The sequence below is a fragment of the Anser cygnoides genome, chromosome 15 (genome assembly GCF_040182565.1).
Source record: "Anser cygnoides isolate HZ-2024a breed goose chromosome 15, Taihu_goose_T2T_genome, whole genome shotgun sequence".
Lineage (NCBI taxonomy): Eukaryota > Metazoa > Chordata > Aves > Anseriformes > Anatidae > Anser > Anser cygnoides.
The window spans coordinates 6,296,599-6,318,999 of NC_089887.1; the positions used below are offsets into that span (position 1 = coordinate 6,296,599).

Genomic DNA, 22,401 nt, shown 5'->3' on the forward strand with positions numbered 1-22,401 from the left:
AAGTTTTAGTTGCACTCTTCAGGAAGACAGCATACCCAGTTGAACCACCGCCAATGTCCCAAAAAGCCAGCCTGAGATTATTATTATTTTTATTTATTTATTTTATTTATTTATTTTTACAGGAATCTTCCCAGTGCTTACGCTTCACTGAAGTCTGATACACCACTCAAGCCTGCTATAAGAACCTTAGTTTTGCCAAAGCAGGACTTAGGCAATGCCATCAAACTTCAAGAAGAATCCCACTCCCAGAAATCAAGTTCAAAATATCCCTGTCTCCCACTGCCCCCAGTGTATTACAGGCAAATATCCAGCATCCGAAAAACAACTCAGACCACTCAATGCAAGATAATGTTGCTGAATTTGTTTACTTGGCCTTTAATTACCTGAATCACCGCTCTGGGAGACTGAGAGAAGTACCATAAAGGAATTCCAAAGAGGCTAATTAATGCTGTTTTGGTCTCAAAGGTTTCAGAGCAGCGAGTACCCAGAATGCTGCCACCTCAAAAAAGAAAATCAAGTTAGCAGAAATAATTCTTTATTCCTTCCTAAAGGCTTATTTTGTGAAGGCAGAGATTTGTATGTAGCTTAATGAATATATCATTTTTTTCCTACAAAAAATCTGAACTATTAGAGGTATTGTTGGTCTAATAATTTTCCAGTTTTCCAATGCAGTGCTTCTATCAAATGCAATGTTAGTTTAAGAAAATGTGAAAGGTTTTTAGTTTTAGAGGGCTGAAAGAGCATGTATTTTCCATAGTGAGTTCAATGATGTGTATGTCCCACACGTATGGATCCATGGTTCTCAACTACCCAGTTACACACGTTTAGAAGTTATTCTACCCCAGTCCATGCGTACACAGGGAGTCACCTGTTTTCGACTGTGATAAAGTAGGTGGCTGGTATATGACCCTGTAAAAAATATGCACAGACTGCAGTAGTCTGACCATTTGGTGATACACAAGGATGCTCTAACCTTTAGCCCTCATTTTAAGATTTTTAGCAAACACTATTTTTACTACTCATGTTATTTATACTATTTCCTCTACTATTTACCTCCAGATTCTAAGGCAAAATCCACCATACCAGTCTTGTCTTGAGAGTAGAGTTTCAGTGCATTGTTTACAATAATCTGTGCTTGCTACAGATGGACACAGAATAGAATGGAAAGAAATGTTTTAATATCAAGTGATAGAAAAATTGATATATATACCCACACATCTGTGAAGCTGCAAACCTAAGTTTGAGATGTACTTCATCACAAGTCTTTCAAAGGCCTCTGTCAACATAAGAGCTATTTTTAAATGCTTGGCTATCTGGCTTAAAACAAGTTTATACTGTATCTTGACTGATATTTTCTTCAGAATTTGCATTCCTCCCCCACCTTCCCAAATCATTAAGCTTTTTCTTTTTGTACTTTGGAAGTTTTTCAGTTTTTGAGATAGCATACTTTGGGGGAAAAAAAGCACATTCACAATGGCAACAAGAAGTGCTGTAAGAATTCACTCACACCATTTTCTGTAGTTCTCCCCATTTCAGTTTATCTTTCAGGCATCTCTTAAAATCACTACCACTTATACTGACAGTCATGTCCCACAAAATGCCTATAAAGGACAATTTATCTGAACTTATCACTTAGTTTCACTCACCGCTTCCGTGATTCCAGAGATCCCTGCATTGTTCACAACATTTGTTACTACTTCAGATGTTATTCTTTCATTTGTAACAGACATATGTTGAGTAATATTCTTGAGGATCTGCAATTCTAGATCCTGCAGCAGAGTCTGCAGATCACTTTTGGTCACAAAATTGGATGTAAGCCATTGGAGAAGTGATTCAGAGAAGTCCTCATGTTGATCACCAAAAAACATCATCTTGACAGATTCTTTAACCTGGGCATCTACCTAGTAGAAGCCATTATTAAGAGAACTGATTAGTTTTTATAAACCATTAAGTAATACCATCTGCATATAATAGGCACGTGAAAAATCAATATATATTTCCAGTAGTACCGATAGGTCTAGATTTCACACATCTTTTAACTAAACTGACTTACAGTAGAATAACAGATGAGGTAGGTATGCAGAAGACACAGAAAAAATGGATGTTTAAGCGGTTTGGTGACCAATGCACAGCTAACTAAGCCCTACAATCTAGCAGTTTACATTAGGGGGTCTGTTTCAGAATACAAAGAAATTGACTGCAACGTTCAAAGAAGGGACCATAGCAACTCTAAGGGGAGCAGTGTACCTGTTAGTCTAGCTATGTATGTAAATCAAAGTATGCCATAAGCAAGTGACTTAGTGATGTGCTTAACTAGGCCTATCTTGTGATGACACCCAAATATGGTATTTTAGTCAAAGCGGATAATCCCGAATCTAGACCTATATTTTATTGTCTACATTCAAACTGAACCTTACAGAAGGCATCAAAAAAATTAAAGCATGACTTTATTTTTTAAATAAGTCTCAGATCACAAACCTAACTCGCTTTTACACGACCTCCTTTCCATATTTGCATGAGTTAGCAAGATACACCAGCTGCAGCACCAGCTGTAACAGCAAAGTACAATACACACAACTGCTATTGCATCATCTCAAATGCAAATAAAATTGCCATTGTGGAAAATAAACCACAAACTCATCTGGTAAGATGCCACCTAATAATGGAAAAAAATTTCCAAGTACCACAACCTAAAACACTACTGTTCTTTAAAATGAATACTATCCCCATGTTACTTTTGCAGTGCCTTTCAAATAAGTTTATGAACGAAATCTAGTATTACTAAGTTTTACTAGAATGGTGACAGAACTTACTTTTTCATGAATGACATCTATTTTCTCACAACTCGTCTTCACACTTTCCCCAGTTAACAGCTCCGATTTCACCTGAGACAACTCTAGTTCTAGCTTTTTAACTCTGGATAAAAGTTGATTATGTTCATCCTCTCTGATAAAAAGGAGGAGTCAATAATTAAGAAAGAGCAGTTTCAATCATTCCATCAAATTCCAAAGGCATGAGAATGTACTCATCTATCACAAAGTGCTTTCCTAGTTCATTTATTCAGAAATGGACATTGTGAGCTTACAGCTCTTTGAAGGTGCTAAGGCATACTTAGAATGAATATATTCAAAGCAAAACATTTCAAAGTTGTGAACAAATCCAGAAGTGATGACTTTCAGAACATCATCATGTTGACAAGTTAGTAACCCAGACAGATTTCTGGTAGCTTAAGGCTGGACAGACCAGTTGAGCTTTATTTGCCTGAGTTTGCCACTGATTAGAGTGAATTTCAGGTTACCTTAGTTAACACTTGCCTGCCTACAAAGTTATTCTGGTTTTGGTTGCGTCCATAAGTACCAGGTTACATGGCCACTACAGATCAGCGTTCAGTACACAATGTTGGAAAAACAGTATTAGTCAGCATTTAGAAGCTATTTACATCTAATTTAAATTAAAATTCACCAACTGTTTTTCTCCTCCCAATGGGGAAACTACTTAATGAAGTTCTGCAGGTTTTTTTCCTCGTATTACACACAGTACATCAGTAGTGAGTACAGATGACAAACCAAAAACACAAATGAAGGTTAGAATTCATAAGATTCAAAAAATTTAAGTATAAGATATATCAAAATCATCTACTGTATTCTTCACTAAGCAATTTGAGGAAAAATTCTCATGCTCTCATAAATACATAAGAAGTCTGTTATTCTACTCTGCTACATAAGCAGATTTCTCTAGTAAAACACGTAGCTGTAGACAACTCATGTCAGAAGTGGGCCATGTGCCGGTGTTCAGCATTACAAACTCAAGTTTGTGTTTGCTGACAGACTCTTACAGTCAGTTAACTGACACAAAGAAAACATTAACTGTATTTCAGAGAATGTCTATTACCATCAGTTAGCTTTAGTACTGGAAAAAATATTTAAGAATTGCTCATACCTTACTGTTTTTGCTTTGGCTATGTCAAGCTCTTTCTGAATTTTCTTAAAAAAAACACAAAAAGCATTAGGTTTAACATACAGAAAGAATAAACACATCAAATGAAAAAGCGACACTTTCTAGCACCACCTATACAGGATTATGTTCCTACATTATTTGTATTTGTGCCTCTGTATCATAAGATTTTATTCCAAATAGCATCTACCTCCCTGGCAGAGTAATTTTTAACCTTTGAACTGAAAATACCTTCAAGAATGGAGAAGGAAGAGAAAGAACACAAGTTTTGAGATTTAAACAAGTGCTAAGAGCTAAAATGAAGCAAACTGGATTTTGGGATAGCCAACACACAACTTAAAACTTTTATCCTATTTTACCAGTTACCACTATAGCTACTTATCAGAGCTAACTTTCAATACCTCAGATTCAGCAGACAGTTTTTTAAGAAGATCTTCCAGCATCACGATGCGCAGCTCATGTTCTTGATGTAAAGCCAGGAAGTCAGTCTTAAAAACAGGGAAGGAAAGGGCGTGGACTTTCTGAGTACAAACAGCATAACTGACATTTTATAAAAAGCATAAAGTTTCTTTCATTCTGTGATCAAAGCTTTTCAAGAGTGCTTAAGTGACTTATCCTGCAGGTAGCATAATGAATTAAAAAGTCTATAATAGAAAATTTAAGATCTGATTCCACAGCAGTAGGAGTTACACACAGGGAAGTTTACCATAAAATCCCTTCGTCATCACTAGTCTTTCCTAGTGTCTTCTTTCTGTATGAAAAGAGGTAAATCCAGCTGTTTCTCAACGATGTAAGATTCTACTTTAGACCATCTATCCAGAATTAATTCATTGTCAGCAATAACAGAAGAACACCACTGAGCACTTCCTGACATTCACTGCCTAACAGTTAATTCATACCAAAAAGAGAATCGTAAAGACAGATCACTAATAAACCACATTAATAAAACAGTACTTTTATCAGTCTCAGAGAGTGTCAGTAACTGACTTATCTTTACCTTTTCCTCCAGTTTTATCTCTTTAAGATGTTGATCCATCACATTTTTTATTAGCGTCAATATTTCACTTCTGTCACCCATCTGGGCAACCTGATCTTGAAGATTATGGAGTAGAAGCATCACTTTGCTGTATTCTTCATCGTGATGATGGCATCTATCAGACACGAGGGCCATTTGCTTTTCCAGCTCACTTATACGACCGGAATCAAAGATATTTATGGTACCCTAAGGTGTAAAGATTTTTTTTTTTTAATATATAGAAGTTATTTTCATTAATCTTGGGTGTCAAGCAGTTATTGCAAAATACTGAGGACAGGGGAGGTAAGAGGTCTTAAGAGACTAAAGTACTTGCCTAGACTGTTCTCCCTTACCTTTGGAGGCTGTACAGTATGGGAAGAACCAGGCTGGGGCTCAGGAACATAAATCGAGTCATCTATTCTCTGTACTTTATCAATTCTTGTCCAGTTCAACACAGGCAATAATGAAACAAAGCCATCAAACCCCCAGAACCATATACCTTTAGTGAGCAGAAACAAGCAAAAAGGGTGTTCAATCTACGGATTGTCTTCTTATTTAAGGACAGAAGCTACCTTACATTTTAACACACTAGACACTACTCCAGCCTGAATAGGAGTTAGCTACATGAGCCAACTTTAAAAAACATTAAGTCAAGCACTCAAGAGCATTAGGGAACATCCATCAATACCACTTACACAGCTATGAGGCAGGTGACTTCTGCTTGTATATCCTGATATATCCTTAATTTTGTATTACTACTTCCCCAAGACATAGATCCCATTTACTGAGTAGGACAGGCCATACTCACTGAAGGCAGGTATAAATATTGCTTTTTATCTTATGGCAAAGATATTTTCCCTTACACCCTGTTTACTTCATACCGCATTGCATAATATCTAACAGAAGTTGGAAGAAACTTATGCTTCCATGGAAACAGCATTTGACAAAGATTACATTTATTTCTACAGTATCTTCGTGAGAAGAAATAGTATTTCCTACACAGGGTATCTTCTTCCTTTCTTATTCTCCCTAAAACTCCCCATTGTAAGTCTCTAAGAAATTTTATCTTCTCCCTAAAGTGGATATAAGCTCTTTAGGGCATGCAAAGACGAGAAATTGCTTTTCAAAAACATCTCAACACCTTTTATTTCAAAGTAGAAAACTGGCTTGGAACATTACCAGGTAACCTGTCTATAGTAGCAGTATTTCAAGCAGTTAAGGTATGGTCTAAAGAAAAAGAATGATTTAGTGTGCACCGTTCAAAGAACTTAAACACAGTTTTATGGAGATTTACAGCAATCAAAAGCAATCAGTACATAGCCTACTCTTTATGAGCTCAATGCTGTCCCTATAAAGGGAAGTAAGGAAGAAAGTCTTCAGTGCATTTATACATACTTTGTCTGAAGAGCTCTATAAAATTAAACCAAAGTTATTCCTTTCATAGGAAAAGTGCCCAAGGACTCATCAGGTACTTTGAAAGCATTCACAAACACTTCACAAACTGAAACTTGGTCTTTTTCCTTCTGCATCGTCTCCTTAAGCCTAAAGTTCAGCTAAAAGTACTATTTTGGTACAGCAGTAGGAAGTAATCGGTATGATAACTAAACAATTCACGTACCTAATAGAAACAGCAGTGGTATGACAAACAGTAATAGTTTGAAAATCTTTGGAAGGCATCTAGAGAAGGAGAGGAAAGAAACAATGCATTTATTATGTAATATCTGGTTAAAAATTTGCTCACAATAAGTTATTTGGAAAGAATACATACCTTCTAAGAAGAAACACCTTGAGCAAAGACAGCAAAGTAACAAGTTGATACCAGCCAGTTCTAAGCAACCTGAACATGCCAGAAGCTGCCCTCCCTAGAAGACAAAAGCAGTGACATGAAATAGTTATAGCAGCACGTGTCCAAGGAAACCAAGCAGAGGGACGTGCAACTGTGGCCAAGAGTACTTTGCAGAGCAGAGAAAGGCACGAGCACAGGCAACGCACACAGATTAACATCTACGTTTACATCACAAGTATGACAGCATTATGACATCAGGTACTCAAAAACAATAGCCATGCAAAAAGAAGAAACGCGCTCTTGTTGTAACAATGCTATCTTGCTGGAAATTAAACAGTAAAGTTTGAGTCCAAGTTATCACACACTGAGGACCTCAGTATGTTTCAAGAAACGCACAGATAAGCAGAATGAGTTTTTGCTAAGAGGAATACCATGATAGGAAGTGACTACCAAACCAAAACACATCCCATTTTTCTTGACACCCCTTATCTGGGTTATTCACACACACAGTCCCTCAAACAGTCTGGTTAGTCTCCCATTATGCCTGCAAACAGAAGCATACTCTCTCATTAAGCATGTTTTGGTCAATAAAGCACAGTAGCATGTGCATTTCAAGATATAAAAGCTACAGCGTAAGCACAGCAGAATTAGTGTAAGCCACCTACTGCAGATTCTTACTTTGCCAAGGAGAAACAGGCAACATACAGACATACACACACAAATTAGGATAGTAACCTGGAGAAAGAATGGCCAGCCAAAGTAGAGACAACACCTTCTGAGACGCAAGCCACCCAGTTGCTCCCACTGTTCGCAACACGTGAAGTATAAAGTAACCTAGATCATAACAAATTAACTATATGGTAATAAGCTTAAGGTTCTCCTGCAGTACATGCACTAGAATAAACTCAATTACCCTGATCATTACTTGTTCTGCATAATTTTAAACCATACCTTCCAGTAATCTACAGACTTATCTTTTCAGTATTTAAAAGACAAGTAAATCACTCATAAATATGAATCCAAGAAAATCAGGACAGTTTAGAAACAGAATTCTCAGGCATAGCAATAGACAATGATCAACAACCTCTATGTAGTTAGAATACCACTTCTTCACAATGGACAAAGTTTACATTTTGTATCATGGCATTATCAGATAAACATGCCAAATATAATGGATAATACCAAAAAAGTAATACTGTAAAATATGTTTTAAGCACACCATTTTAAAGGTGTCGCATTTGTTCTGAATTACACATCGGCTTTGTTATCTGGGTTCATATGTAAAAAAAGGAAACAAAATTTAAAAACCTAGTGAAAGAGTTAATGTCATCTCAGATATACTGATAAACAGAAAAAAAATCCCTAAGGAAAGTTACAAGCAATTAGTTTTCATTTAATTGAATGCTCCCAGGGATCTTCAGAATGTCAATTTCAAGTCTCTTAAAACAAAAGCCAAAAGCAGCAGGCTACAACAAAATGTTGTAACTTCAATCCCACACTGAAGCCAACAGCTACTGTATCTACGACTAGGACTGTTCATTCTACAGAACAAACTACATAAGAGACATTTAGAAAGTAATCCTGCATTTTTAGATTAGCAGATATGTCTGGGTTAATCTGAGGGATTATAGATATACCAACCCAATATTTTGGGAAGCATTTAGGTGAATGAAGGGTCTCAAATCATTCTCCTTTGCTGAATAAAGAGCACTCAACAGATTCTTGATGCCTCTGCCATTCAAGCTAGGGAACGCTCATCTCACAGGGAAGAGTCTATCACTATAAAAAATTCCTGTAAAAGTTGACTATCACTAGAACAAAAATAAAATATTAAAAACCCTTTAAAAGTTATCTGCATACCGATACCTCATATCTTGCTTTTATTTAATGGCAGCTTTCTACCCTATTAAGAGTACAGACTTCCCCAAAGCGCAATAAATTAACAGTCTGACTTTTCTTTCTAACACACAAGGTGTATGCTGTCACCACACCTTGTTTTTAATAGGTAAGCCAGCTACCAAGCTTGTACAAAAGCCAATATCAGCACAAGAAGTCAGAAAAGAAAGATGTTGAAAGATGTTAAGCAAATTTCCTAGATACTTTACATTTTAGTCTACATTGATAGATGAAGATTAAAAAAAATCACAGAACAGTATGAATGATTAACATTGAGACATTGTGATGCAAAATAAAAGCAAAATAAAAAAAATGTCCAAGTCAACCTGCATAAGAAAAGGTGTGCGAAATGGTCCTTGCTACCCTTTTAGCCTTTGAAGATTGCATGTGCTCTGTGTTGTATGTTTCAAGCTGTTTCTTCCCCTTACAGTCATCACCTGTTGGTTGTGGTAACAGATGATTAATGGGACAAAACCAGGATCAAATCAAGATTGTTACATGATAATTTGAACAAGTCTACTTCATAACATCAGTTACCAAGCCAAGAACTATTAAGCAAACTCCAACATACTAAAACTTGTCTGGGGTACAGTATACCAGGTAATCACTTTTCTTCCCTCTACACCTAAGTTAAAAAACAAGCATTTACTGTGTAGCTTCCATAGTGTCATTACAGCAACACCCTAGCACACAGCCCAAGGCTAAAGGTAACAAATTGTTATACTTACATATTGATTCCTCATTCACATCAAGATGGCTATCCTTCCTGTAAAATTCCTTTACATTCATGCTTCCACAGTAATCTGAGTGAGCTGCAATATATCCAGAAAGGATAAATGGAATGCAATTCTCAAGCTCAAAGCCTTTTATATATCTAGATTTTAACTAAATTTGCTTGGTTCACTATTAAAAGCCACGTTACCCACAGGAAACCTGAAAAATGATCATGGAAGTATACCCTTTGCAATCCTACTTCGTCTTCCTTAAGTAAGACGGGGCTTTTTGGTTCAAAAAAAAAAAAATATCTTCCTGCTTCTTTTCAGATAGCAAAGTTAATTTAAAAACCAAATCCTAAGTAACAACTCATCAAATCCTGAGTCCCTATTCCCATCAGTCAAGTGAGCCACGTCTGTGTTGGTTTTATCAGACATCTTAAGCGACTGAGAAGAGAGCACTGAGACAAGCTATAGAGCACTGAGGCAGAGAGGACAGGAAAACACGAAAAGTTTTATACACACAGAAAAGTCAGTTACCTTCTATCTAGAGTGATTTAACTTCACTCATAGAGCATATGTTACACAAGAAAAAGCAAAGAGGAGTTGAACTTTTTCAAGGAAAACAAGATGAGCATTATAGTAACACAGAGCGACAACTGGAGTTTTAGTTTTACAAGACAGATCTAATCAACCTTTAAGTGCAAAATGGCCTGAAAGATTCAAAAAAAGTCGCCCAAACCTTGGCAGCCATTGAGAAGTTAAGATTCCATACTATCACACAGAACAGTTTTGAAAAACAACTTAAGCTATCTTCTACCATCTTCTAGTAGAAAATCAACCACGGAATCTTAACTGTAACACAGATGTCTCTCACATACCTGGATCCTGATACTTCCAGAACAGAGGGAAAGTATGAAAAGGGCAGCACAAGTGAGAGAATTAAAAAACAAGATAGAAAGACAGAAGCCAGCCAAGACTATAAAAAAGAACACCATAGTGCCATACATGAAGTCTGAAAGAAAAAACACAAAGAAAGACACACTGGTTTTCTGTGGAGACCAAGGAAGACAACTGAAAAGGTACCTTTAAATTCATAACTCAGCTTCAGCAAAACCATTTGAAATAGTTGCACTAATAGGGATGCAAAAGATGTTGCAGTATGTTTGACCAATCGCAGAATCTTACTCATGAAGAAATAGGTGCCCCCTATTAAAAAAAAAAGTGTGAATACAAATTATTCACTCACAAAGATGTACCTCTGTTCTCTGATGACCGTTAACTTGCAGAAAAGTGAGGATGAAGCATCAAAAGCCTTTGTTTAGCCAGGAGCATGACACTCAAGAAAGCATGGTTTGAGAAGTCTAGATGCATTTGGTATTACAGGTGAATATTTTTGCAAGAACTATGCCTTCAAGACGATGGCTTCAGCACAAGTACTTTTCCTTAGTGAGAATTAAGAACTCCAGTGAATAGTGATGAATTCCTTGCTTACAGAACTAATGATTTCTCAGAGATTTGAGCTGTCGATCATGATTTTGTGAGTCACAACTCCAAACAATTTGGAGTTACAAGGGAGAGGATTTTTTACCTTTTTCTTGCATTTACACTAAGGGAAGAAAGTTACTGTAGAGGTCTGCCTCAAGTGCTGAAGAGATTTCTCCTTAGAGCAGCAGGAACAAAATCAGTCCTCCATAGTGCTGCTTTCCTAGTATCAGCCACATTCCAAAAACCTGCCATTATTCTGTGCTGTCCCACCCCCAACTCAACCTCAATTGCTGGATTAGAGTTCAAAAGAGTATATAAAATTGAATTCACTTCTAAGATTATCCTCTGTGAATACAAACTCTGGAACACAAAAAACTATCTCATTTTGCCAAGACAACAGAATTCCTACCTGGACTACACAACTTCCAAAAAGAAATACTTGTCTCTAAGTGTTTGAAGTCATACCTTACACTCCAAAACAGGTTTATTGCTACTGAAAACACGCGTCGTTCAAGAATAACACATTTACAGAATCCCAAAAGAGGTTCCTTTCTAATTCAAGCCCATTGAAGAAACATCACATTAGTGATCAATGAGGACTTCCAACAATCAAGAAACTCAGGATGCTATGCAGATACGTAGACACAGCTAAGACATTGATGCCAACTATCCACTATCCAGAGAATGGAGATTGCCTTGGAAAGGCAGAAGTCTTTTTTTTTTCCCCCCCCCCCCCCCCAGCAGATTCACATGTTCTCAAGTTTCAAGAATATAGTCGCTATAAAGTCTATTTGAAAAGAGTTTTTTCCCTTTTGGAGTTCAATTTTTCGAGTGGTTGCGGTTCAGCTCTTAAAAACCGCTCTAGTAGGCTTGAAGGTTAAATAAAAAACCTACACAGAGGTAGACAGGTATCTCCAAGTTTTCTGGGGTAATAGAAACACTGCTAAGTAACAATTTTGCTCAGTCTTGAAAGTTCAAATCACTTAAAAAAATAATTGGACCATATCAGAAAAGTTTCCATTTGAAAATCCATTGACAGACACATGCGGTCTGATAACAGATCAAGAGACACTTAAATATCAAAGCTGGTTGCAGCGGCACATTGTGTTTCATATCAGTTTGGACATATAATCTATTAAGATACCATGAGTTTCAACTGATATAGAAACAATAGTATTTCATACAATCCAATCTCTAGAATTTAATTATTCGTTAATATAACAGGGAAGGAAGAGTACTTAAACAGCACTACATGGAAAATGCATCAATTAAACCATATAACATTCTGCTATGTAAACAAAACACATGAGAAAGTTACTTACTAGATGCATGTCTCTGGCTTCTGTCCCTAGAGTAAATTCTGGAAGATGGCACATAAGAAGCTGATTTTGCTGTAAGAGCCTCCTTCCGTTCAGAAAGCATGCTGCAATCACTGCAAGTGTAGCCATTTATCATTGTGGTCTGTGTTTCTGCTGTTGCTATATCTCCATTTCCCTGTGTTAGCATAGTATCACTACCTAGCAAACCAAGAGTAGAAAATTCAGTGCAAAAATTACTGACTTCACTAGTTACCATTAAATAGAATGCATGGAAAAGCAAAAGGAAAGCTTAGTTACCTTTAGGTTCACCATCGTCATCAAGACCTTCAAAGAGAAAAAAAAAAGGAAAAAGAGTTCATTCCCAAATATAAAGAAGCCCCATGATCAACTATGATGTCTGACAAACTCAAATTAGGATTCTTAAAATGACTTTTCTTTGCAGTCTTAAATGATTGGTGTTTATCTTTTTTTTTCAGTCCATCACACGAGCAAAGCCATATATTCAGGTATTAATGTAGTAGGGCAACAGTTAATAAAAAGCATTCTATCACAAAAGCAGCAAAATATGAATGACAACTACACTTTTCCTTAACTCCTATTTGACTTGAAATCAGTTAGTTACAAGCTTACGCTGTTTTTGTTGTTTAGTAATTACGCTTTGGTACTACCATGTTTTAAGATTCTGTTTCAAGAGACAAGTAATCTAAGTTTTAGCATGCGTTCTACTAAGTTTGAAACGATTCTTCACATTAGTACTCTCGAGAGGTCACAAGCATACTGACTAAAAACAAAGTAATCTGAACTGGGAGATATAATAAGACACTGATCTCCTGCACAATACTTTATACGGTTAACTCCCATATTTTCCTCTTCAGTGAAAAAAGACTCCAGAAAAGCATACCTGTACATACTTGCCAAAACAAACCAACCAATGACACACACAAGAAAACTCTTGGGAAATCCTGAAGTACTGCTAAGTTAAAGCTTTCAGACTAAGGTATTTTAAGTTCAAACACACTACTACCTATAATAAACAAGAAAATCCTTGTCCTTTGTTCTTTCAAGAGAAACTTCATCAAGTTACGTGTTTACTCTATGCACATTTTGAAGCGATAGAGACAAAAGATAGAATTTAGAATTTGTATCTATAAATCTATACTATCTATGGTGTTGCAACACAAACCAAAAGTATACAATTATGTATCAGCTACACTGTGCAGTATGTCCCGATGTTGACCATGCCAGCACAATCAAGTTTACTGGAGTGCGAATTTCCTGCAGGCATCTTAACAAACAGACACCTACAGCACAAGCAGAAGTATGCACAGGTGTTTGGGGGCAGGGTGGAAAAACAGGTGGGGACAACATGGACGTATGTTTATATACACCAAACCATAAGTGGTTTTCACAGTTTGATATGACCAATAGCAATCATTACCTACCCCAGAAATGATCAACTTCTGTCTGCTCTCGAATCGAAGATTCATCCAATACCATGGACACCATGGATGCATCAGTGGTATGGCTATTGAAACTGCTTTGGCTATAAATGGGAGAGCTGAATAGGGTTTTCCTTGGTGTCTCTCTCACACTGCCGGATTGTTTATTTGTACTTTTGCGCTGCCTTACCACCCTAGAGAACAAAGCAAAAACAAAAGAGACATAGCACTAAAGATACAAGTTTTATTTTTTTAAACTTAATAAAGTCAAGCTTTTTCAATACAGATGTGACTAGACAACTCAAATCAGGTTTCGGAGAAAATTCTCACTTTAAAGTATCTATAGTTCTGCAAAGACTTCATTATAAACCACATAATGAATATCCTGTTCAAAATTATGATAGTAAACATTGAGAACAAGGAATAAAACAGTAGCTAAACTATTTTTTTGCTATCACATTCAAACAGCGAGTCTCAAGATTCCAATAAATTGTGATTATAAAAATGCTTACTTAGACTGTTCTCTGAAAGTCACATTTCCAGAGTAAGAGCTGTCACGAAGGGTATCACTTCGGGCATCATCTGTTTTATTAAATCCTGCAGCAGCTAACCGTAAACTACGCCGTGACATTCTTGGTGAATCAAATACTGGATCTATTTTGTGTTCAATTTCAAAATCCAAAGCATCTGAAGAATAACTTGAACTAAAGCAAAATAAGAACAGCAAAGTTACCAGAGTTGAAGAGAAAATTCCCCTAGAAACAAACATGCCATTCAAGCTAGACTAAGTTTCCATTAAAAGCAGTTTATCCAGGGTTGTGGAGCAAACCCCACAAGACATGCTGTATTAGTCAAACAGTTTAGGAGTATGTAGGTATTCAAGGTTCTCCCAAGCAATTCCTATTACATGTTTAACAATGGAAAGCAAACCACAGTTAGAAAGAAACAACTACCACAGAAAGCACGTCCACAGCTGACCCAGAGGAAACATTCACAGTGCAGCCCCAGACACACAGAACTTTTGAGACCAATCGAAGAGACGAAGCCATTTATGACAGTTTTTGTCATACCTAGCAGCAAATTCAAAATCATGATACACTCTAAGTCACGAGGTAAAGTTTCATTTTCATTTTTTTGTTTAAGTTTTGTTTCATGTTTCATCACACAAAAGGCAAATTTACACATAGACAAGCTTCACACCAATATCCCAGGAACACTATGCACGCCTTCACACTTAATTCTCTCAGAATCCTCCTGAAAACTCACAATGAAGACAAAGCAGCAACACAATGCAAATACAAACAGATTAAGCAGAAGAATCAGTAAGACAACGCATTTCCTAAAAGAGAAGCTTAGCCTTGAGCTAAACTTGCACTCACAATTAACAGAAACATTCAGTTATGTAATTGAGCAGAGCTTGTCATCACAGGGCATCGTGCAGCAGGCCAGCTCCTAGAACCACTCAGCACTGTGAACCAAAGGGTCTAAACTTGAAACGCTCTAGGTCAATGTACCAATGGAGTTTGTCCCCTGTTGGGCCACAGGAATATGTGGAGCTGTAACAGAAGTTGCTTTAATACTCTTGGGGTTGGGTTTTCTTTTTTGAGGGAAAAAAAAAGCTGAAAAACATATGAAGTATTGAAGCAGCTTTCTCACCAAAATCTCTAGAACGAACAAACAAGTTAGAGCTGAGCAAATATTCTCCTGTGCAATGAGAATTTGAAATGGATGCTTTCCCGTTAAGAAGGCATAAAAACAGCTGCTGTAAAACGTATTTTTGCAAAAGCAACCTTTCTGATGCAAACAATTTTCTTAGAGTCAGTAAAAATCACAGAACATTACAAAGTAATCATATGGTAAGTAGTGCGTTACTCTGGCATACAAATAAATTAACATCGCAAGTCCTCCTAGCTACACTTACAGCAGTGACTTAATTCTGATGAGGTGGTGCTTTTGAAGCAAGTTTCTTGATTGCTCCACAATGTGAAGTAAAGCACATCACATGCAACTGAGTTAGAGCACATGAACTGAATTTCTTTTGCCTACAAAAACTAGCTGCTTTCCTGCAGTGCGCTGAGTTCGGTGCTCCAGCAGCAGACAGGCATTCAGCCCACAGAAGCAGACCAGAGTTTGTCTGGAATGGCTTCTATCACCCAGAGGTAGGCAGATATGACAGCAGGTGTTTGGCACCACCTGCCTGATCGTACTGATCTGCCTGCTAATGCTGCCATACACAGTGCAACCTTGGGCAAGGCAGGAGTCTTAAGCACGGCTTAAGATCAATCTGGCGTACTTTAACTATATACATTATGCTGATTAATCCTTCACAACGTTTGGGGTGAGGGGAAAAGGCAACAGGAGTGTCCTCATGTGAGAGCAGACTTAGTTTTCATCTGGATAGGCACAGAAGGATGTAATTTATAGTGTTTTCAAAAACGGTACATTTAGGCAGCTTGCATTGTGACAGATGTGAAGTGAGAATACAGGTTAAATACGGCCCTTCCTGTTGTTCATTCTGAAGTGACCAGCCTCAATAGTTTACTGTTGAATCCCTCCCTAAACAGTTGTTTCAGAACTCAGTTTTGCTATTTACACTTGCCACTATCATTTGCTTTGCCTCATCTTTGCCCAACGTTTCTTACAGACACTCAATTCACAAGAACACAAAGTACACAGGACAAGCTGACAGCTGTAAGCAGCCTCAATTTGTTTCTGTTTGCAAACACTTGCTGCTATTAGGTATGTCAATGAGCATTTATATCAATTTGGGTTCAATACACAGCCTGGAGGCGGGCTCTACTACCTAAAAAAAAGTCACTGTACCTTTTCCTCTAAACTAAAAAGAGCTTCTCTTGCTTATGCAGGAAAATAATTCTTTTCATACTGAAATAAAGTCTCCAAAGGCAGGACGGTATCTACAGATCTAACTTGCCATGTCACTCCCCACATTTTGGGAAACAGATTTTTTTCCTTCCACAAAAGAGGCATTACAGCAAACAAAAACCAGTCCTTCCTTTCAGGAGACAGAAGTGAACCTGTACATGAACGGTATTTCTACCTAGTATGTATGGCTAGCCAAAAAAACATTAAAGGCAGGATGCAGTTAGCCTACTCTGCTAGGTTACCTAGGAAACAGTGCAGATGGGTTCCTTCCCCTGACAAGCAGCTCTCTCAGCTGCGGGCAGACCTGCTGACTTATCCAGTCTTGCATCTATTTCCAGCTTCTTAGCTATTACCTTGATACCTCCTTCACACGAGATCTGCAGAGTAAGAATGCCCTAGAATTCAGCGGGGTTATTCTCAAGTTGTACCTTTACAAGCGGAATGAGAATGACATCTGCCAATTTTAGCACACATACACCTTTGTCTAGAGGACCGTGTCACATATTTTTTGAGTATTTCTTGGAACAAAGTGGGCATTACTGCTCTGGATTAGTTAAGATCACAGTAGAAAAGTGCTATAGATATAGTTCTCTCAGATGTAAACAGACATCACAAAACACAGACACAGGCATACAAACAGCATACGACTGTTTATATGCCTTCTGACCTGGGCATCACAGACTCACAGAATGGCTTGGGTTGGAAGCAGCCTTAATGACCACTCAGCTCCACTCCGTGCCATGGCAAGGATGCCACCCACTAGGTCAGGGAGCCATCCAACCTGGCCCTAAACACCTCCAAGGCATCACTTACAGTAACTGACCAAGGGCACTACCCCGCTACTCTTGAGTTTCAGCTGTCCCTTTGATTAGTCCCAGAACACATAAAAATAGTCATTTACCTAACTGCTTTACTGAAAGATGACTCCTGATTTAATACTTTGGGACAAAAATTAAACTGAAATTTTATCCTTTTAATTCAGGCTCGGAAGAAAAAGAGTTAGAGGTACCTGAACCGACAAAAACATCTCAAAAGATGTTGTTTCCAAAGATCGCAAAGGGAGAGATCAGCCTGAAGAGGGGGCGTAAATTACATGTTGACAAGTGAGTGCGATTCGCAAGTTTGACTCGCATTTTGAGGAGGATAAAAGGTTATTTAGCTGTATCAGTTTAATGTTTTTCTGATCTGGGCTGAAAGAGTACAAGCACAAAGCAGAAGCACTACAAACAGCTATGGATACACAGTAATCCCTGTGAGTATTAATAGAAATTCTATTAATAGTTTATAACCAACTCTATTAATAGCTTTATGGCATCTGGATTCATTAATTTTTTTTTTCCAATGCTACACACACAAACAAATTTCTTTAAAGAAGCTCACAAACAGATTTTTGTAAAGATGGAATTGTCAAAGGCAGAACAAGCCTTAACAAGATATAAGCAAAGCAAACACAGGCGAGGATGGAAGGAATAAATTTCAGCATAAAAACACTTCTGATTAGCAGCTCTGCTAACTCACCCTTTCTTCAGGTTATTCCAGTATTAACTGGCACAACACTGAAAAAATTACACCAGTAATACGTGGCTTTCTGCAGATTCAGCACGCAGACTGCAGTTTACTCTTAACACCCTGAAAGCAGGCATTGCACCAAGCAGTTTTCCCCCATTATTTTAAGATTTTGGGCTTCGTATACTTTTTCCAAGAGGAAATTTTAGAGTGCTGTCTAATCATTTCTTCCTATACAAGGAAGAGGAATAATAAGAAAATTTTGACCTAGTTTACCTATACCTGTCTTCATTAAGGCCATTTTTAAATTTCAGCTTAGCAAGCTCTGTTTTAACACAGCAAAATAGGATGCCAAAAAGCTTTGAGAAGCGTAACCCTCCCCTTCTATGAAGAATTCTTCACAATTTATCAGCTTTGCAATGTAACAATCTTTGTTTACATAAGAAGTCAAACACTTTCTACACAAAAGCTACTAAAGTTAAAATGAACTATACTCCAAATTCCCAATTGGACTTATTTTGCATCCTCCCTTCCTGGCAGGCTAATCTTGCTCATATGGTATTCGTCTGCTTCAGTGGGAAACAAACTCATAGCTGACAAAATACTAAGCAAGGAGACAAACCTAGCTCAGAATGTAATTAACATGGGGTTAGAACAAGCATGCCATTGAAGTTTACATTTCTAATACTTTTCAGAAGAGTATTAAAATGTAAAAAATTAAAAAAATCTTGATAACTGAAGTTAGTACTAAGATCTTCTTATTCTCTCCTCTGCAAGAAAGATTAGTTGCTGTGGAGAAGACTGTAGTGTCGAACACAGTAGTATTGTTTCAGACAAACGTAACAACACAGGAAAAGAAATCCAATTAAATGACAGTTGCACAGCTCAGTTTAAGAAAGATATGCTCACACAGACATCAGATCACCATCTAAATAACCTAAGGAATCAAAGTCATCTTCTATTGTCCAGCACGCCCTTTCCTGAAATTAGCAAGCACAGTTGTATTTAATCAACATTTAACCAATCATTTTCTAGAGCTTCAGGAAGAGCTGCAATTCATTTTAATTGGTACAACATAAACACATGCCATTTTGCAAGAGCTTCTGACAGTCTATAGTTAAGAAAACGACGCTCCCCCAGACGAAAAAGCTACACAGTTTTAGAATATACAAAAGCAATAGTATTAGATTTGACAATTTTGCCAATTCCTGGTTTATTGGCAAGTAGCCAAGTTTTCTGTAAGCTAAATACTAGATTAACACACATTAAATACATAATAATGATTTACAAGCACAGAATAGAAAAAGAATCTTAATGATTTTTTAAAAAAATCCTAAAATAGCCAAACCAGTAACTCAGACCATTCATGCATAGTTGCTTCAAAATGCCTCTATTAACTCAACAGGAAAAACTAGATGGATTTAATCAGCAGACAATCTCCTCTATTAGTATTCAAAAAACTCAAATGGGTATTGCATCTATTTTGAATAGCATAATACTGAAAATAGTAAACGCTACAGAGTTGTTTTCTGAAAACTGAAGTGTCTAATGGTCAGTTTAATAAAAACACAGGGAAAAAAGTTCATTAGAATACAGATTTTTGTATTTGCACAACAAGCAATTTTGATTATAAAGAGTGATCAATACGGAACTTGCAGCCAAATTCCACACTAGCAGCAATCAGGACATATTAGTCAGTATTTTAGAGTGGAAAATAATGCTAAGTCACAAAAGCAAACACACAACTTGCAATAAAAACAGAAACATCTAAGAATTTGGAAACATTTAGAGAGAGAACAGAAATCGTAACTAGGTGGAAACTAGTTTATTCATAGCAACTAATAAACACTGAGTCATATCATAGCCCTTGTCCCATCAGTTCAGCATGTATCCTTTCCTCCACTTGGGACACCAGTTATTTTCAAAACAGACAAGTTAAAGCACGCTTCTTTAAAGAGGCTGTCTACTTACCGTGAAAGCTATACTCTCCAGAATTAACAACAGTCAGAGAACAGACAGTTTCTCTACAAGAAGAAAAGAGTTCTCACCTGAGTGCATATGTATAGCCAGTGTTCTCTGGCACACATTGGGGAGGAGTATACATGTGAAGTCGTGAAAAATCCATGTTGACTGTTTCAAATCATACTGTAAAAGGTGAAAATAAAGCAATGCAATGACTTAGAACTATGTAAAGCCAACGTAAGAGCCCTTGCATTGTTCAGCCTGTGTTATGAAGTATTGAAATAATAAAAGCTGTTACCAAAAATATGGAGCTCTCAGTATTTCAGCAGTATTGCTGCTAGTGCTAGATAGCCCTTATCATTACTGCATGAAGCTCAGTGTACTTCTGACTGCAGTTGGGTGTTTTTTTTTTTTTTTATGATACTCTATTTTCAGCAATTTCCGAGTTCTCTGGAACATTACTGTAGCATGAGCCAAGCCTTTATCACCACTGACCTACACCGCTTCCACATGAACTAAGTGATGCTGCCAGCCCCAAAAGCTAAACAATATAGATTTTAACATCTTGCCTTGCTTTCAGAGGTCTCTTCATAAGTTTTGCTTCAAAAGCCCATTGAGCAAAGCACAGGCTGTTTTGTGCACCAACGAAGTGTAATACGTGAAACCTGAGAAAGTTTTTACATATATTCAAATCATTTTATTCTATAACCTTTGAACACCATCCAGTAAGCAGCAAGGTTCCCTGTGTTTCATATTAAATTGTATTTATTACTGTATTTATTTTCAGTTAACTTACTCCTGTCATAGGAATACTAACACACCCTAACTGAAGAACCAACTGCAAAATGACTCACGTGGCTAGAATTTTCCAGTGTCAACCACTTAAAGAAAACACACACACCGAACAAAAACAAACCCAAAAACTTGTAAAAACTCTTCACAGTGTCTTCAAAAAGATATTACAGTTTTAGGAAGGGAAAAAAAAAGGATATATCAAGAAACCTGTGTGACTATTTGTAGTGCTATATAAACTTTGACTTTTACAATATCTACAAAAAAGCTTAATAGTGTCTCTACTCAATTAGTTACAAGAAAGATGTTTTGCTTTTCTAGAAAATAGTCTTCGATAGTAGGTTACTCATGGTTAACAAGTAGGGACGAGGCTATTCTGGAATTGCATGGTTAGCAAAGTGGAATCCTGGCTATTTTCAGATTATCTACAGCTCTTGTTTCAGCAGCAGTAAGAGATATTCCACACAACTGTATTGACATGCCTAAACTAAAATGAAAATATCCTTAGCTACACTGTAATCAAAACATCAACAAGTCTCTCATTTTGGGGTTGTTTACTATGCTGAACTGAGTTTTCAGTTGTATAGTGGCCTACACATAAGAAATAAGGACAAAAAGCAGAGTCACAGGTACAGCTAATGCCAGTTCAAAAGGAACTCTCCGCACACACTACTAAAACACTGCTCTTTGCCACTCCACCTGCAGCCCCCAAATCCTCGTATCAGGTTGGATGGGGCTTTGAGCAGCCTGGTCTGGTTGGAGGTGTCCCTGCCCATGGCAGTGCGTTGGAAGTAGGTGATCTTTAAGGTCGCTTCCAACCCAACCCATCCTACAATTCTATGTCAATAGGGTAGGAGGGTATTTCCACTGCTACTGCAAGCGTTTCCCTCTCGTTTTTAAATCAAAAGTTACAGACCTAAACACTGTAGCTTTCTGAATGCTAGCACCTCCCATGAATTTGTGGTGTTAATGAGAAATATGATCTCTGGCTTCTGCTCTTTACACACTAGTTTCTGAAGATTAGAAAAAAGGCATTTCCATTAAGTCATCTTTCTCTAAATTTGCTTCACTTGTCCCAGAGCCATAATGCTTTCACTGGCTTGTGCATCACATTTGTTCTTGCTTAGAGGAAGTTTGACTCAGTAGTGCAGAAGCATTAGCAAAGCAGTCTAATTCTTTGCTAGAATAAGCAGCACATACTGCTGGAACAAACAGCAGCCGCTGCCATACTTCAACAAACAGAGCTCAGGAAACTGAGACCAGAGAGCAATGAGCCCCCCGATAATGGAAGTGGAACTACAGTAAATTTTGAGTTGAGGGATGTTGATATTGATTCATCCATAAGTAGTCTTAACTGGCAATTCAAGAACTGATGTCATGCTCCTGACATCCAGCAATATTTTCCCACATAGGGAACTTGCTCGCGTAGCCTAGCTTTCCATAGCTAACAGCCCTCCCCAGGTCTGCTACTCACGTGGGCAAGGCAAAGGCAGACCAAAAAATAACATGCTGGCTCAGTTTTTTTTTTTCCCGTTCTTTTCTCCTTCCCCACCAGTTCTCTCTTTAGTCGATTTCTGAAGAGATCAAATGCTAGAATTCCCAGTATTTTATTTGATAAAGTTTGAAACATACCATTAAGCTACGTAAA

General features: G+C 37.4%; 1 protein-coding gene across 16 annotated transcripts in view; it reads right to left on the minus strand.

Annotated features, from left to right (window-relative positions):
• Positions 1-22,401, minus strand: part of SUN1 (Sad1 and UNC84 domain containing 1) — a 30,883-nt gene that overhangs the window by 3,472 nt on the left and 5,010 nt on the right. For 6 of the 16 annotated variants that reach the window (XM_048062217.2, XM_013177103.3, XM_048062226.2 and 3 more), the window contains exons 2-20: positions 20,048-20,144; positions 14,123-14,314; positions 13,614-13,804; positions 12,469-12,495; positions 12,175-12,369; positions 10,451-10,573; positions 9,380-9,463; positions 8,978-9,088; positions 7,491-7,589; positions 6,738-6,831; positions 6,588-6,646; positions 5,323-5,468; positions 4,952-5,176; positions 4,356-4,442; positions 3,940-3,983; positions 2,814-2,946; positions 1,647-1,901; positions 1,054-1,138; positions 384-499 (exon numbers count right to left, since the gene is read on the minus strand). In XM_048062217.2, coding sequence (XP_047918174.1) covers positions 384-499; positions 1,054-1,138; positions 1,647-1,901; positions 2,814-2,946; positions 3,940-3,983; positions 4,356-4,442; positions 4,952-5,176; positions 5,323-5,468; positions 6,588-6,646; positions 6,738-6,831; positions 7,491-7,589; positions 8,978-9,088; positions 9,380-9,463; positions 10,451-10,573; positions 12,175-12,369; positions 12,469-12,495; positions 13,614-13,804; positions 14,123-14,314; positions 20,048-20,124 — 2,343 coding nt within the window. In that variant the 5' untranslated portion in view covers positions 20,125-20,144. The remainder of the gene's footprint in view (positions 1-383; positions 500-1,053; positions 1,139-1,646; positions 1,902-2,813; positions 2,947-3,939; positions 3,984-4,355; positions 4,443-4,951; positions 5,177-5,322; positions 5,469-6,587; positions 6,647-6,737; positions 6,832-7,490; positions 7,590-8,977; positions 9,089-9,379; positions 9,464-10,450; positions 10,574-12,174; positions 12,370-12,468; positions 12,496-13,613; positions 13,805-14,122; positions 14,315-20,047; positions 20,145-22,401) is intronic. The other 10 variants (XM_048062261.2, XM_013177109.3, XM_048062256.2 and 7 more) reach the window with 9 other exon arrangements.